Source organism: Solanum dulcamara, chromosome 3 (assembly GCF_947179165.1).
Source record: "Solanum dulcamara chromosome 3, daSolDulc1.2, whole genome shotgun sequence".
In the NCBI taxonomy this organism is placed as follows: Eukaryota; Viridiplantae; Streptophyta; class Magnoliopsida; order Solanales; family Solanaceae; genus Solanum; species Solanum dulcamara.
In genome coordinates, this window is record NC_077239.1 from 68780237 (window position 1) to 68798137 (window position 17901).

Below are 17901 nucleotides of genomic sequence, written 5' to 3' on the forward strand. Positions count from 1 at the left end.
TGATGAAAATAAATTGGACACAAGAATTTTACGTACAAATCCTTCAAACAGATAAAAGAGAAAAACCACAGGATTGAAGGATCTTACTATGATAATATGGGAGTACAATGCTTTTAAATACAAGGAGAAAATAACAATTAACACTTCTTTCTTGTAAAATGAACAACTCACTAAAGAGGACACTCAAAACTATAATATTTATCTTGGTGTATAACTCTTTTTGTGTTCTTAATCTTTTGAATTGTATTTTTGTGGGATAATCTAAATGAGAGCAAGGGGCCCTCTATTTATAGGAAACTAAAAACGCATAAAATCCGCGTATTGCACCTCCCTTTTTGACTATGCGTTCAAAACACATTTTGTTCCCTTTTTGACTAAGCGTTCAAAACGTGTTTTGTTTCCTTTTTTACTACGTATTTTAAAATGCGTTTTGTAGTATTTGACTATCTTGCACAAATCACCAAATATATTTATCTATTTTTTAAAAAAAATCTTTTCCTATAATGTTTAATATTTCTTTGAAGAGTCACAATATGAAAAGTAATACACCTCTGTCTCATAAAAGAAGCGCCCTTTAGGGACCACCAAAGCGTTAACTTCTCCAAAATCCTCGCAGCAATAAAAAATGCTTTGTTTCAAATTAAATCCAGTTACTACTTTATTTGAAATCAAACCCAATCACTGTTTCAAATCAAACCCATGATAATATTTTGCTTTACTTTTTCTTCTCCGTCACTATTTTCTTCTCATACAGACAATAAGATGAATGCAGCCCATCAGCCACATAGAAGAAATCAATACAGAAAGAATTTCAATTTATCTGAAATATCCGATAAGTGCTTGATTTCGTGCATCTCAATATTAAACTGAATGTTTACTTTGATATTATAAATTTATTAGATTATCAAAATGAATACATCTTTCTCTGCCATACAAATTCCTTTTAACAGAACTGAAATCCAAAACATGTAAATTGTCTTGAAATGTAAGTACTGTTTATGGGCTTTCTGAAATTTTTTCACTTTGTTCTATTAAGTGCTACAGATTTGTTCTCAGAATAAGGGAATTAGGTAGTGATTATGGAATGTTTGATGCACCATAACAATAGTTAAGGAAAGGAGAGCTTTGTATTTCTAATGTCGGACAAAATGAAATAACATATGCATTGAGGTTTTTTGAAAACTTAAAGACAAATGGCAGTAGCAGCCACTAGAAGGCATCTTTATTGACCGTCGTTACTTTACGAAATAAGGTAACAAAGGAAATCATACATACAGTAATGGAAAGATCTGGTAAGTTTTATGGTTTTTATCCCTATCTCACATTGTTACAGGATTGATATAAAAATGGAAGATAATCCATCAATTCATAGCTATATTAGACATTTATTGCTAAGCTAACCCATATTGAAACATAGAATGAGAATTTTGAAGCCATAATTTATTTCGGCTTCCCCTCCTGTATTCGATGTCATACTAGAGCTTTGGAAAAATCTGAATTGCGCGATGCAGGCCTATTGGGATGACGCTTCCAATTGAATTTTATCCTTACCAAATTCAAATCTGAGATCCTTGATAAAGAATATCGCTGCACCACAATCCATGTTGATTTTGAAGCCAAATTATTCGAGGCACAAAAGTTTTTTTTACTTTTAAAAAATGTTATTCACATATTGTTTCTTAAATAATGTAATAATATGAAGCAGTCTCTTCAGTTTGATGAAATTACAATCTACATTGTATTATATATGAAATGTTAACTTTCACTTTAAAGAGAGTATACATGGAAAATTGATAGGTAAATAAATTTTAACTTTACATGTTATAACTTGTAATCAATGTATTTCATGGTAAAATTTGGCATAGATTTTTAATTGATGGATTTTTTTATATGTCATAAATTATTCAGTCCTATTTTATTTACTTTTTAATGACCACGCGAAGCACGGTTGCATTTACTAGTTATAAATGAATTAGGATGCTAGGTCCCGCCCAAAAGATTTAGTCCCATTATTAGAGTTAAATCATTTTAACCTCTTGTATATTATGTTCTATCTATCTTTCACGTTATTAGAGTTAAACGAATTAAGTGCAATCGTTATGTATCACCAAGTGAGAGATGAATCCCCGTATTTCAAGTGTAACTCTTACTCATATGCATCAAATATGTATCATGATACTTTGGAAAATTGACCTAAGTCAATGTAGCAAAGCTAAAACAAGGAAAAAAAGACAATCCTTGTGTGAATTAAGAAACAATGTCAAGAGTTTGATAGAAATGCATCGACTTATATTGTATCCATTACATTGAGGAAGCAAAGGTGAAATGCAGCGCCAGCCAAGGTAAAGTAATGTGCATTAGTGGAATAATATGAAGGAGAAAAAGGAAAGAAGCCAAGAGGTTTGTTAAACAAGGCATGCAATTTCTAATTAAGAGTGATATTTGTTACATGTTAAACGTAGGCCAAGTCAATCATCCTATTGGATGATAACATGTGTAAATGATGTGGTAGTTATCTAGTTAGCATTGTAAATGTAGTGTTAGTTAGCAGTGTTAGTTAGCTATGAGTCCCACACTAATTAAGGAAGTTAGATGGTTAAGTGTGATTAGCTAAGTATAAGAAAGGGAAAGTGTAGATATTTTTTTCTCTCACTCTAATATACACTGCTTCTTATTCTTCTTCCAAACTTCTCTCTAGAAGTCTCCTCCCTCAAAAGCTCTCTGATGGCCACTTTTACATGGTATCAGAGCAGGATTGAGGAGTCCATAGACTATTGAAGCTCGAACTAAAGAACAACAGCAAAGGATTGAAGCTCAATCAGAGCTCGAGCTGAAGAATATCGAAAGGAGTAATGGTGGAAGGTCAACGCTTGGCAACGCCAGGAGATTCATCATAATCACACTCTTTGCATGAGAAGATGGTTGTAGAGGATGGCCATCCCTTATATGTGCACCCATCGGACACTTTGGGGTGCGTGCTTGCACCAGTAAAACTTACCAGATCTAAAAACTATGGAGTTTGGAGCAGGGCCATGAGAATCTCGCTTTTGGCCAAGAAGAAATTAGGCTTTGAAATAGGCACATGCACAAAGGACTCGTTTGATGAGTGCAATGGTTCTCTTATGGATCATGAAAACAGTGTCAGAAAATCTACTTAGTGGAATCGTCTATGCGTCAGACGCACATCTAGTTTGGAAAGACTTAAAGGAGAGTTTTGATAAGGTGAATCGTGTAAGGATCTTTCAAATACACACAGCAACGATGAATCTTAAGCAAAGAACTGATCCAGTGTCTGTATATTTCTCAAGGTTGAAGGAACTATGAAATGAATCTGATGTGATAGCCCCTTCTCCAAATTGTGGCTGTCCAAAGTCAAAATACTACATTGAGTACTTGCTACAACAAAGGCTAATGCAGTTTTTAAGCGGTTTGAATGAGTCATATGATCAGGCCAAGAGGCAAATCTTAATGAAGTCCACCACACCAACTATGAATCAGGCATATGCCTTGATAGTGCAAGATAAAAGTCAGCAAGCAAACACTGAGAGGTCTAATCCAATGGAAATGTAGGCTAAGAAAAGGGACAATTACAAGGGAAGCTCCATGTACTGTGAGAACTATCATATAAGAAACCACACAAAGAATGACTGCTACAAGATCATTGGGTACCCTGCAAAAAGAGATGTAAGTTTAACAGAAGAATGAGAGGTAACTATGAAGGGCATAACAGTCATCGTGAGGGCTGGAAGAAGGTCTCATACAAGGATATATACAAAAGATAAAATGGTGAAGGTTGGAGAAGGGACACACATACTATAGTTGCTAACAATGTAGGTCTTTCTCAAGAGAAACACTCAAGCACAACTGATAATTGAAGTCAATATGCTGATGATAATAAAAGAGAAGATGGCAAGGGTGGCCACTATGCTTCAGATGACAAGAACTCTAAAGAGTATCAAGCTCATATGACAGGTACTATAACTTGTTTGTTGTCTCAGTTAGCCAAGTATGAGTGGATAGTTGACTCTGGTGTATCTCACCATGTTACTGCAAATGAGAAGTTACTAAAGAACATACATAATACACATACCAGTAGAGATTTAAAGATGTATTTGCCAAATGGAGACACAGTACCAATCACACACACAGGATACATTGAGCTATTTGGAAAGGAAAAAATCTCAAATGTGCTGTTTGTGCCAGACTTTAAATATAACCTTTTATCAGTGTCAAAATTGACTAAGGAGTTATGCTGTTCAGTCAATTTTTTCCCTGATCACTGTATCTGTCAGGATCTGTACAGTGGCAGGGTGAAGGGGATTGGTAGATTGCAAGGAGGTTTATACATTTTTCAAGGGTCAGATGAATATGCAGAGCAAAAAGAAAGTGTAAAGCAGGCCTACCTAGCAGCTGTTGATAAGAGATGCAACTTATAGCATATGAGACTGAGTCATCCTTCTATTTCTACTATGAAACACATGCCAAAATTCAGAAATAAGATTGATGTCAATATTCATAACCATTGTAAGATTTGCCTCATGGCAAAACAAACTAGACTGTAGTTTCCCTTAAGTACTTCTAGAGCTGATAAACCTTTTGAGCTAATACATTTAGACCTATGGGGTCCTTATAAAACCCCTACATTATATAAGAAAAACTATTTCTTCACTATTGTTAATGATCACACAAGGTACATTTGGATCTATCTGTTACAATTGAAGACTAAAGTAATCGTTGTTTTGAGACAATTTGTTGCTTATGTTAACACTCAGTTCAATTGTAGGATCAAAATTATTAGATCTGATAATGGTACTGAATTCTTCAACTCACAGTGCTATGAATTATTCCATAGCTTAGGCATAGTTCATCAAAGCATTTGTACATACACTCCTCAGCAGAATGGAGTGGTTGAAAGGAAGCATAGACAAATTCTAAAAATGGCCAGGCAGTCAAATTTCAAGCCTATTTCCCTACCAAATATTGGAGTTTTTGTGTCAAGGCTGCAGTCTATCTCATGAATAGGTTACCATCAACTGTTTTGCAGGGTCAGGCCCCTTATGAATTACTATTTCACAAGAAGGCTAATATTGATCATCTCAGAGTCATTGGCTACCAATGGTGATGATGCTGGTAATAACAATAATCCTTCAGCAGATATTTCTCCTGCTATATCAGCACCTGACAATGGTGGTCATACTTCAGCAGCTGCTCCTCTTGCTGTGGCACCAGAGTACCAATAGAGATTGAGCCACAAAATTCTATTACTAATTATGCTGATACTTTTGTTGAACAAACTCTATTGCAGGCTATTACTCCTCTTGTTGTGAATGTAAGGCCAGATAGGATTACTAGGAGGCCTAGATGGTTGACTGACTACATCTCCAATGCTAGTCATGATGAAACTAGCAATTATCCCATGAATAAATATGTGTCATATGCAGCAACATCAAATCAGTACAAGAATTATTTGGCTAAGTTCTCAAATTTGTCTGAACCAAAAACCTTCAAGGAAGCCTCAAGGGATAGCAAACGGATAGAAGCCATGAAACAAGAAATCAAGGCTTTGGAATAAAACCACACTTGGAAGATTGTTGACCTCCCAAATGGGAAGAATATTGTAGGCTCAAAATAGGTGTACAAGATCAAGTATAAAGCAAATGGAGATGTTGAAAGATTCAAGGCAAGATTAGTGGCAAAAGGGTATACTCAAAAGGAAGGTCTCGACTATCATGAAACCTTCTCTCCAATAGCAAAGATGATCACTATGAGGTCTGTGATTGCATTAGCAGCATCAAAGGGCTGGAATCTTCATCAAATAGATGTATATAATGCATTCCTACAGGAAGACCTATATGAGGAAGTATATATGGAGTTGCTAGAGGGTTTCAAGAGATAGGGGGAGACCAAAGTGTGCAAACTATTGAAGTCCTTATATGGCCTAAAACAGGCATCAAGGCAATGGAACATAAAGTTGACTAATATTTTGGTAGCTGCAGGATTCACACAAAGTGCACATGATTACTCTCTCTTCACAAAGAAATCAGGTATTGATATTGTGATTATTTTAGTGTATGTAGATGACTTACTCATCACTGGAAACAACAGTAGTCTTATAGAAGAAGCCAAGAGGATTCTGCATCATGACTTTAGAGTCAAGGAACTGGGGAAACTTAAATACTTTCTTGGGATTGAAATCCTGAGATCACAGCTTGGTATCATCCTCAATCAAAGGAAGTACACATTAGAACTCATATCAGAAATGGGCCTAGCAGGTACAAGACCAGTTGCCACACCATTAGAAGCTGGAAACAAGCTGACCACTATGGAGTATGACAGGATTGTTAGAGCCAAGGATGATGAAGTCTTAGAGGATGCTTCAAAATATCAAAGACTGATAGGTAAACTCCTCTGTATCACCATTACAAGACCTGATATCAGTTTTGTAGTCCAGACACTAAGCCAATTTATGCAAGAACCAAAACAGTCACATTGGGAGGCAGCCATTAGAGTGGTCAAGTACCTCAAAACTGCACCAGGACAGGGCCTCATCTTCAGATCAAAGCAAACACAGGAGCTGACATGCTGGTGTGATTCAGACTGAGCAGCATGCCCAAATACAAGAAGGTCCATTACATGTTATGCAGTGAAGTTTGGAGAATCATTGATCTCCTGGAAGTCAAAGAAGCAACAAACAGTGTCAAGAAGCTCAGCTGAAGCTGAGTATAGGAGCATGACAGCAGTAGCAACAGAAGTCACATGGCTACTGGGACTGTTCAAGGAGCTGGGAGTACAAATACATCAACTAGTAAAAATTTGGAGTTATAGTAAGGCAGCAATCCAGTTGGCTGCGAACCCAGTGTATCATGAACGCACTAGACACATAGAAATTGACTGCCACTTTATAAGGGATAAAATAAAAAAGAGAACAATCAGAGCTGAGTTCGTAAGCACAGGTGATTAGCAAGCAGACCTATTGACGAAGGGGCTCAGCAGGCAGCAACATTCATATTTGATGACCAAGTTGGGAGTGCTGGATATTCTGCACCCTCCAACTTGAGGGGGAGTATTGGATGATAACATGTGTAAATAATGTGGTGTAAATGGTGTGGTAGTTATCTAGTTAGCATTGTAAATGTAGTGTTAGTTAGCAGTGTTAGTTAGCTATGGGTTCCACACTAATTAAGGAAGTTAGATGGTTAAGTGTGATTAGCTAAGTATAAAAAAGGGAAAGTGTACATATTTTTTTCTCTCACTCTAATATACACTGCTGCTTCTTCTTATTCCAAACTTCTCTTTAGAAGTCTCCTCCCTCAGAAACTCTCCGATGGCCACTTTCACACATCCAATTCCGTATCTTATTGAACAAAAGTGGTGATCAAGAATTTCAATTTTTGGGAAGTATCATGATCGTCCAATCAGAAGGATTTCAATTTTTTCAAATGAACAATTTGAAGAGCTATTGATTCTAAAAACTGATTGCAGAGTTGATCATTCGGATCTTTCAATTCATAGATGTAGATCTCGGATATAGCCATGTCTAAAATCTCCTCTGTTTTTATTTTTCCATTTTCCATGTCTTTGTTGCTGTACTTGTTCAGTCATTCTGACATTCTAGTATAATTGGTTATCTGATTGCTCTGCATTTTCTTTTAACTTTGTGACTCGTTATTGGCCTTTAATTTTTCATGACTAGTTCTTGGGATTTGATTAAATACCTGTGTTTGTGCTGGTTGCTGGGTTGTATCTGATGCGCTTATGGTACAACAAGGTGATCCTATACCTGATCAAAAAGTTATTCGTATTAATTATGATTTGAAGGAACTGAAAATTTGAAATGAAACACACTGCATCTAATGTGATGTTACTTTGAAGTTCTGGCGGTCTGTGGATCCAAACGTTTGTACAACTTATGTCACTCTTCTTTCTTTTGAGGTCAAAATTATTGTCAAGTTACAAAATCATAATGGAGGATCAGTAGGTAAACCTAAACAGATCATTGGATTGGATACGAAGCATGCGCTGTATGTCAAGTTACAATCCTTGTGCTTAAAAACATTCTTATTGAGATTTAACTTTAATTCAGCAGACAGAGAACCAAAACAGTTGTTTGATTTGTGTACTTGTTAGTAATACTATTGGTTTCTAGTAGAGCAAATGAGTCATGTTTCTTTTGATAGGTTGAAAGCTAGGAAATATAGATGTGTGTCCTTTTGCCTTGTAGGTTTTATTGCACCTGATTGTGTTTTTCATTTTTTCGTTCTGATCATTGCTAGTTTTATATTCGATCACTTTCTTTCTTCTGGTTTGTCGCTGTTGCATACATATCTTGTGTTCTTCTCTAATGAAGCAATTTGTTTCTGTTTTGCCGTTGGTGTGGAGTTCAATCTTGGTACTTCTTCTTACTGCTTTTGTGGTCTGCTAAGATTTAAAAGATTCCGAGACATTAAGACAATTCAAGGGGAACCTTTTATGTATGATCAGACTACTAGATGGATTTTATATATGAAATGTTCAAAAAAAAATATGGTGTGATCATTTATGTAAATATTTGACTTTCAGGATGAACATGAAATAAAAGTGTGGAAATACTAAATCAGTTTTGCAGATTATTGGATGATCAAGATCTAGGATTCTTTGCTAACTTTGTTGGCATCTTTTCTTTTTGCATTTGTTATTGTTTATCATTATGCAATGGCTGATTCTGAGTGCTCAAGCAACTAACTGATGCCAAGCATCCAGTGAGAGAGCTCAAAATGAATTTCATTTTTTACTAATCTTGGTCACTAGCCACGTCTTGCCTTTATTATGAGATTTATTTTACAGTTCCTATATTACGACATGGTGAGTTGGTTTCAATGATCGAGAGGAAGGATTAATTTTTCGATGGAAGTGGTTTGTGAAGGCTATATATTACAGTCAAATGTTTTTTTGTTTGTCTCTGCATTTTAGCACACAAAAAGAATACCAGATCGATATACCACAACTAGATAGTTGGGTAGAGCAGGAGGCCACAAAAGAAGAAATGTAGTTATAGCTTGACATCATTATTATATTTGTCTCAATTATGCATATATCATATTGCAAGAGGGAACAATTCTAGTGAAATTAAGGGGACATTTCTAGTGAAATTTGTCCCTAATAGGTCCTTAAAGTTTGTCCATATGTAATTAGGAATTAGTTAAGTTTGAAGCTTGTATGCGTCTAGTGTCATTGCCTTCTGTGAATCCTTTCTGGTCACAAAGTCATCAAGAAACTCCTGATATTTGAAGGCCCGAAAGAGTGCAGTACTGCCACCATTGACAAGAGCCTTTGCTGGCTCCACTATGCAATCTTCAGCAGGAGAAACAAAGGTCCCTATGGTTGTTCGACCAGTTTCTGAATTTGTAACTGCTCGGTGTTCACTAGCTACTAGCTTATTGTTGCTGATAATCTGCATTTCGTAAATATCAATGTGCACGACTAAAAGGAATTAAGTTATATACACTGATAATAAGAAAAGTACCTGCATCTGGTAACCAATGATGACAACAAATGCATAGGGAAGTGGATGAACCCCAACCCAGTGACCATCTTTAAAGGTCTGTAGTCCATAAACTTGCTGTTGAAGGAAAGTAATGATGTTAGGGTCGCAATGAGGAGGCGAACCCATGGCTGAACTTGGATCTGGACAAGGCGGGTAATGGTTCGCCCCCAGGGCTTGCCTTTTGCTAAATTCCTTCCCAAATTCTACTCCCAGTCCTTCACCTATCAGCTTCAATATCGTCGTGCTCAACTTCCTCACTTCAGTTGAATATGTTTCAACCAGCTCCCTGTACATACAAAAACCAGGAGTGAAAAAGGTCATGTTTTCACCTTAAATTCTGTGTGCAGTCAAATTAGACACGACAATATGAAATGAAACGAGACATGTTCATCATAATGTACCTATATCTAGCTGGATTTTCGAGCCAATGTTGTGTCTCTTCTTGGATGGGAAACACAGGTTGTATGATAAGATCTCTCCAGTAACGAACCTCTCCGTTGACATGATTCATATACCCACCACTTCCATACACTTTGCAGCTCTTATTTGAATCCTCAGAGAATAACTTCTCCTTCTCCTCGACAGACATGTCAAATAACTCCTTGAATAAATCCATCACATCATCCATCAGCTTCTCAGATACTCCATGGTTTATAATCTGTGAGTTCATAAATATTGAAGCCAAAATTAATGTTCATTAGTCAATCATTGATATAAAGGAAAAGAGGTGAATTATATTACTAATAGAAACTTTACAAACCTGAAATAAACCAAATTCTTGACTGGCTTTTAGTATTTCTTGGACTAAACCAGAATGATTAATGGTGTTTGATGATGCTTTTGCTAGATCAATTACTGGAATATTGTTACCAATTGAGACATGTTCACTAGGCCTTTTATCAGGTGGCATTACATAATTTTCAGGCAGGGTGTCAACGTTTTTAGCCCAGCTTGAAACAAGATTTGCCATTTTTGCTCTATAAATGTTATGTTGTTTATTGTACTAGGCAAACGCCCAATATATTTATATATATAGGAGTATTGGTAGCTGGAGGTAAATTATTCATAAATAAAATTAATATATAGATATATATATGATTTGGTTTGTAATTTATAAACCTGCAAAATATATGTATAAATTATGAAAGAATTTATATATTATTTTATGTAGGAGAGAATTAAGGTTGAACAACTATTATATGAATAATTAGATCTTCCAAATTAACTCATAAATTCTCTCATTACTAATCTTTGTATTATTAAATATCTACATAACTCGTTAGAGTTATGAAACGGCCGTTGATTTGTCACAATAAGGACCTATTGGCCATGAGAATTATTGATTTTTTTCGAAAAAAAATTCACTTACCATGAAAATTCTAGATACAACTTCATAATCTCGTTTTCATTTTTTTACTATCAAACAACAAAATATTACTTATAAAATTATAACCAAACACAACTACATCTTCAATTCTAACTCCAAAATTACAAATAAAGTGAAAAATATTTTGCTTCTATGGCCAAACACCTACTTAAAGTAACCAAATTATGAAGAGTTGATTTTTTCAGATGGTCATCCAATTAATTAATTATTATTATGTCAGAAAATTACTTTATTTATTAAAAAATAAAATTAAAAAATAAAATTTTATAAAATACTAATTGTTAATCGAGTGACTAACTAATTAATCCAAACTATGACTGAATATATTGTTCAGAAACACTGCAAACAACCGGAGGTCAAATTTTTCACTGAGTTATTGACATGTGTTCGTGCTTTACCACTATGATAGTTTTCCGATGTAAATTAACTTTTGTCTCAACTAAGTGGCTTTCTTCAATTTTGAGAGTTAAATTTTTTAATTTTTATCGAAAATTTGAATATAAAATTTTAAATATTTAATATAAAATATACATATATAAAAACTACATAAAAGATATTATAAGTCATAATAATTAATAATTTGAAATATTGAAAAGACATGAAAATATTAAAGTAAAAATTAAACTTGTTTGACACTTAAAATTGAACCATATAAATTAGTATGAAAGGAGTAAAGGAAGAAAAAAAAATAGAAAAAATTAGACAAAATGTTCATTGAGTAAAAAAGTTTTGCCCAAAATTAATCAATTATCATTAATTACATAAAATAGTCATTCCACCACTTTCAATTTCAAGCGCAATACTTTTTAGCTATTGCTTTTTCTTCTTCTTCAAGCCATTAATGCCTTCTTCCTTCCTTCTTCTTTCTCATTGCTTTGGTGCTTTCCTTCTTCCTCCATTCCTCGTCCTCCTTCAAGATTATTTAATGCTCAACTTTAAAACTATCATGTCGCAAACGTGAATCGTTTCGAATGAATAATATATCAAAAGATCCAAAATATTGAGATGAACTCATATCTAAATTTTGAGACTGTTTAGAGGAGACTTGAATTGGTTGGGATTGGAAAAAAAAAATTAGCCTACAATATATATCCAATTGTATCAACAATAAATACAGATTTATATACATCTTTGATAGATAATTATACATCATCTATATATGATTATATACTATTTATATAATATCGATACATTACATATACATATTGATACATTATATACATATAACAATTTTATTAAAAATAATCTTTATTGTCCGTACATATTAATAAGTAACCCTAGAAAATATATTTGAAGTTATGACAAAAAGAGAGTTCCAAGTGTTTAGTCAATCGACCCAAAAACTAAAAAGAGCAGAAAGTGCCAAATTACATATAAGAAGCAAGATCAACTCTTTAGAAAAATATAAATATAACGTAATTTCTTCTCTAAATTAACACCACAGTTACAAGTCCCTTTCATGATATTTTTTTAAGGTATTTCTTTTTCGAGGGAATGAAGATAATGGCAGAAAAAAAGTTTCTTTTTAAGGTATTTCTTTTTATTCATTCCAGCTTGCCTCTCGTGGATTAAGTTACGGGAATTGACAGAAAGTCCTTTCAGTTTAATTTGCAGCTTGAAATTGGTTAACATGATATTTAAATAGATTTTACTTATATTCACTAAAGTGTGAATGAATTTTCATGTAATCAATTTAGTTTACCATACTATAAAAGGTTACTTTGTCTTATCTTTGAGGTAATCGATTCCATTTATTATGAGTAGTTACCAGCTCAGCTTATCTTATTAAGTGATTTAATGGTAAAAATATTTTATATTATCCATGTATAAGCTAAGATAGGTAAAATGTTGTACCATATTAATTTGTACGATAGTGTAAATGTTTTCTAAAAAAATTTCAGGATAACCCGCTGTCGCTACAATTTTGGCCACAGACTCTGCCCTTCGTGTAAACACTCTGTGGTGAGCACTTTGTATGCACTGCATAAATCTCCTAGTATGTAATAGCATGAAAATCACACAGGAAATGTAAACCGTACTAGGCAAGTCCTATGCAATAGGTTAGACTAAACCTGTTAAGTGGGCCGAGCCAGGTCAGACCGGCCCACTTATTTTTTGGCCCACCGAATACCGGGATGGGCCGGGCCGGATTACACCCTTACTGTGCCGGCCGGGCCCAACAGTGAAAAAAATCATAAACAGCTTGGCTCATGACCCCATTAAGGATATAGTGTCTGGGCCTAATGGGCTCGGCTGGGGTGGGCCCGTTGGGCTTGATTATTATTTTTTGCGGCGTTTATGTATTCGAAAATTTGATTCAATCATTAATATAGTGTATCGTTATCTATTTAATTTAGAAGTAATTATAACAATTTATATACTCATTATATACTATCTATTATAGTGATATACTTAATTATATATTATATATATACTTACAATCTATATCTAATATACTCACAATATACTATCTATTATGGTGATATAATATACTTATGTTAAATATTCTATATACTTACAATGTATATCTAAGATACTCACAATATACTATCTATTATGGTGATATAATATACTTATGTTAAATATTATATTTAATATACTCACAATATATTATCTATTATAATAATATACTCACTATATACTCACAATCTACTATACAACAACAATCCAGTGAAATCCCATAATATGGGGTCTAGGGAGAGTAAAGTGTACGCAGACCTGACTCTTACCAAGGTAGGACGACTGTTTCTGAAAGACCCTCGGCTTAGTAAAATCATAAAAAGAAGTCAGATAAGGATAAGAAGTTCAAAGCGATATGACAAAGCAAATAACGAAAGCAACCCAAATAAAATAGAGCAATCAAAGTACAGAAAGTAATAGATAATAACAGAAATCAAACCACAAGGAATTATAATGCGCTAATACGCCTACTAAAAAGGAAGAATAACAAGACTATGAACTAGCCTTCTACCCTAATGTGGGTCCTCCACACCCTCCTATCTAAGGTCATGTCCTCGGTAAGTTGTAACTGTGCCATGTCCTGTCTAATCACCTCTCTCCAATATTTCTTCGGCCTACCCCTACCCCTTCTAAAACCATCCATGGCCAACCTCTCACACCTCCACACTGGGGCATTTGTGTCTCTCCTCTTCACGTGCCCAAACCATCTTAGTCTCATTTCTCGCATCTTGTCTTCCACTGAGGCCACTTCTACCTTGTCCCGAATAGCCTCATTTCTAATCTTGTCGCTCCTGGTATGCCCACACATCCATATCAACATTCTCATTTCAGCAACTTTCATCTTTTGAACGTGAGATACCTTAACTGGCCAACACTCTGTCCCATATAACATAGCCGGTATAACCACCACTTTGTAGAACTTGACCTTAAGTTGTGGTGGCACCTTCTTGTCACATATCACATCGGAAGCGAGCCTCCATTTCATCCACCCTGCCCCAATACGATGTGTTACATCATCGTCAATCTCTCTGCTGCCTTGTATAATAGACCCAAGGTACTTGAAACTACTTTTTTTTAGGATGGCCTGTCATCAAGCCTAACTTCTGTGCCAACCTCCTGAGGTATCTTACTGAACTTGCACTCTAAGTATTCTATCTTGGTCCTACTCACCTTAAAACCTTTAGACTCCAAGGTTTGTCTCCAATCCTCCAGCTTAGCGTTAACTCTACTACGAGTCTCATCGATCAAGACTATGTCATCTGCGAAAAACATATACCATGGCACCTCACCTTGAATTTGTCACATCAATCCATCCATCACCCAGGTAAATAAAAATGGACTAAGAGCTTATCTTTGATGCAATCCCATCACAACTGGGAAGTGCTCTGAGTCGTCTCCGACTGTTCTTACCCTGGTTTTAGCACCCTTATACATGTCCTTGATCACTCTAATGTATGCCATAGGTACACCTTTAGCTTCCAAACATCTCCATAGTATTCCCGTGACACTTTATCGTAGGCCTTTTCTAGGTCGATGAATACCATATGCAAGTCCCTCTTTCTCTCCCTATACTGCTCCACCAGTCTCCTCATAAGATGGATGGCTTCTGTAGTTGAGCGTTCTGGCATAAATCTGAAGTGATTCTCTAAAATAGACACGTCTCTCCATACCCTCATCTCCATCACTCTTTTCCACACTTTCAGAGTATGGCTTAGAAGCTTGATACCTCTATAATTGTTTCAACTCTGGATATCTCCCTTATTTTTGTATAGAGGGATCATTACACTCGACCTCTATTCTGCGGGCATCGTTGCCATCTTAAAAATGACATTAAATAATCTAGTCAGTCACTCCAAACCTACCGAGCTCACGCTCTTCCAAAATTCCACCGGAACCTCATCAGGTCCGATCGCTCTTCCCCAGCGCATCCTATGAATAGCACCCTTAACCTCTTTGAACATAATACTCCCGCAACACCTAAAATCGTGATGCCTCCCTGTATGTTCCAAATCTCCCAACACAATCTCTCTATCCTCTTCATCATTCAAGAGTTTATTGAAGTAGGACTGCCATCTCTGTTTAATGAGGGTCTCGTCTACCAATACTTTTCCATGCTCGTCCTTAATGCACTTCACTTGATCCATATCGCGTGCCCTTCTCTCCCGCGCCCTGGCTAGCCTGAATAATTTCCTATCCCTGCCTTTCTCTTCTAGTCCAGCGTAAAGGCGTTCAAAAGCTGTCGTTTTTGCCGTCAAAACTGCCGACTTCGCCTCTTTCCTCGCTATCTTATAAAGTTCCCCATTCGTCCACTTCTCCACCTCATCCTTGCTTTCTATTAACTTTGTATACACCATCTTCTTTGCTTCCACCTTCCTTTGCACTTATCCATTCCATCATCAGTCCCCTCGATGCCGACTACGACTACCTGTCGAGACTCCTAACACTTCCCTTGTTACAACCCTAATACAACTAGCCGTCCTATCCCACATACTTTTCGCATCCCCGCTACTATCCCAGGCCCTCATATCCTTCAATGTCTCTCCCATATCTAGGGCACTAGCCGTGGTCAAACTCCCCCATCTGATCCTAGGTCGGTCATCCTTGACCCTCCTCTTCCTCGTCATCTTGATTTCTAAATCCATCACCAAGAGCTTATGTCGGATTGTAAGGTTGTGGATCGGAATGACCTTACAGTCTTTGCACAGACCTTTATCATCCTTCCTAAGGAGTAAATAATCTATCTAAGTCTTATTCACCGAACTATGAAAGGTTACCAAGTGGTCCTTCTTTTTTGGGAAACTCGAATTGGCTATCACCAACCCAAAAGCTCTTGCGAAATCCAAAAGTGAAACTCTTCCTCCATTTCTGTCCCCAAAGCCAAAGCCTCCATGCACATCATCATACCCTTCCGAAGTAGACCCAATGTGCCCATTGAAATCCCCTCCTACGAAAAGCTTCTTAGTAGGCGGTATGCCTCCCACTAACTCATCCAAATTTTCCCAAAAGCGCCTCTTATCCTCCTCGCTTAAGCCCGCTTGTGGCGCATAAGCACTAATAATGTTTAACGTGATCCCTTCAATGATCATCTTAATCGATATCATCCTATCAGTGACTCTCCACACCTCCACCACCTGGTCATTAAATCACTGTCTACTAAAATTCCTACCTCATTCCTATACTTCGTTCTACTAGAGAACCAAAGCTAATACCCGTCTACCTCCTTAGCTTTAGAGCCCACCCATTTGGTCTCTTGGACACAAGCTATATTAATCTTCCTCTTCTTGAGAATTTTAACTAGCTCTAGGGATTTTCTCGTTAACGTCCCAATGTTCCAAGAATCTAATCTCAGTCTAGACGCTCTTTTAACCCACTTACCCTTCCTTACCCTCGGCCCTGTCTCCATCCCCATCCCCGTCTCCGAGAGAGAACATGACTCTAGTGTACCATCACTATCCAAAGACACGAAAATACGTATGAACTAATAAATTATTCAAACAAATTATTCAAAGGTCTAAAGTCAGCAAAATGTAACTACAAGTGTATGAACAAAGAATAGATATGAAAAAGATAAAAGATATGAAAACCGGAGGTACCAACTCTAATCGAAATGAACCTGATTGTCGCCATAAATGAGTTCCTCGGTGTGGACCGATCTGACCAGCCGTGTTTCCAGCCAAGCAGTAACAAACAGAATCCGATGATAGCCTGTCGGTTCTTAACCTTCGCGGAGTGTTCGATGGTCGATGTCGTCGAAAGTATTTACCGTTATATTGATGTTATGTTACAGGGAAATGATTAAGGAGAAGAAAGTGACACCAAATGAAATTAAAAACAAATGAAGGAACTCAAAGCAATCAAGAACCAAAGGGGCAAAACTTTCACAATCCTAAACTGCAATAAATGAAATACCCAAATCAATATTGATCCAAAACTCCTCCGAAATGCAGCACTAATTGGAGATGTTTGATACTCAAAATGTCTCAAATGAAGAGCCTCATTGAACTTTCAGATCTCACGAAAGTTGAAGCGAAGTTAAATGGGTGAATATTGAAGGAGAGCTGAATATACGACACTACGGCGGATATAATTATTTATTATAGTGATATAATTAATTATATATTATATATATACTTACAAACTATACCAAATATATTCACAATATACTATCTATTAATATATATACTTACAATGTATATCTAATATACTCACAATATACTATTTATTATAGTGATATACATACATTATATATACTTAAAATGTATATCTAATATACTCACAATATACTATCTACTATAATAATATACTTATGTTATATATTATGTATACTTACAATGTATATCTAATATATTCACAATATACTATCTATTATAATAATATACTCACAATCTACTATCTATTATAATTAGATACTTACATTATACTATATATATGTTTTATGTATATCAAGTATACAAATATTATACTATATATTATAGTGATTTAATTAATTATATATTATATATATACTTACAAAGTATACCAAATATACCCA

The 17901-nt window shown here is 35.7% G+C and overlaps 1 protein-coding gene across 1 annotated transcript; it reads right to left on the reverse strand.

Moving 5' to 3' along the window:
* Nucleotides 1–9038: 9038 nt before the first annotated feature.
* On the reverse strand, nucleotides 9039–10493 carry LOC129883627 (hyoscyamine 6-dioxygenase-like). Its single transcript, XM_055958251.1, has 4 exons — nucleotides 10284–10493; nucleotides 9925–10181; nucleotides 9503–9809; nucleotides 9039–9430 (listed from the first exon to the last, which is right to left on the reverse strand). The coding sequence occupies exons 1-4, from the start codon at nucleotides 10491–10493 to the stop codon at nucleotides 9179–9181; spliced, it is 1026 nt and encodes a 341-aa protein (XP_055814226.1). The 3' UTR covers nucleotides 9039–9178.
* Nucleotides 10494–17901: the final 7408 nt, after the last annotated feature.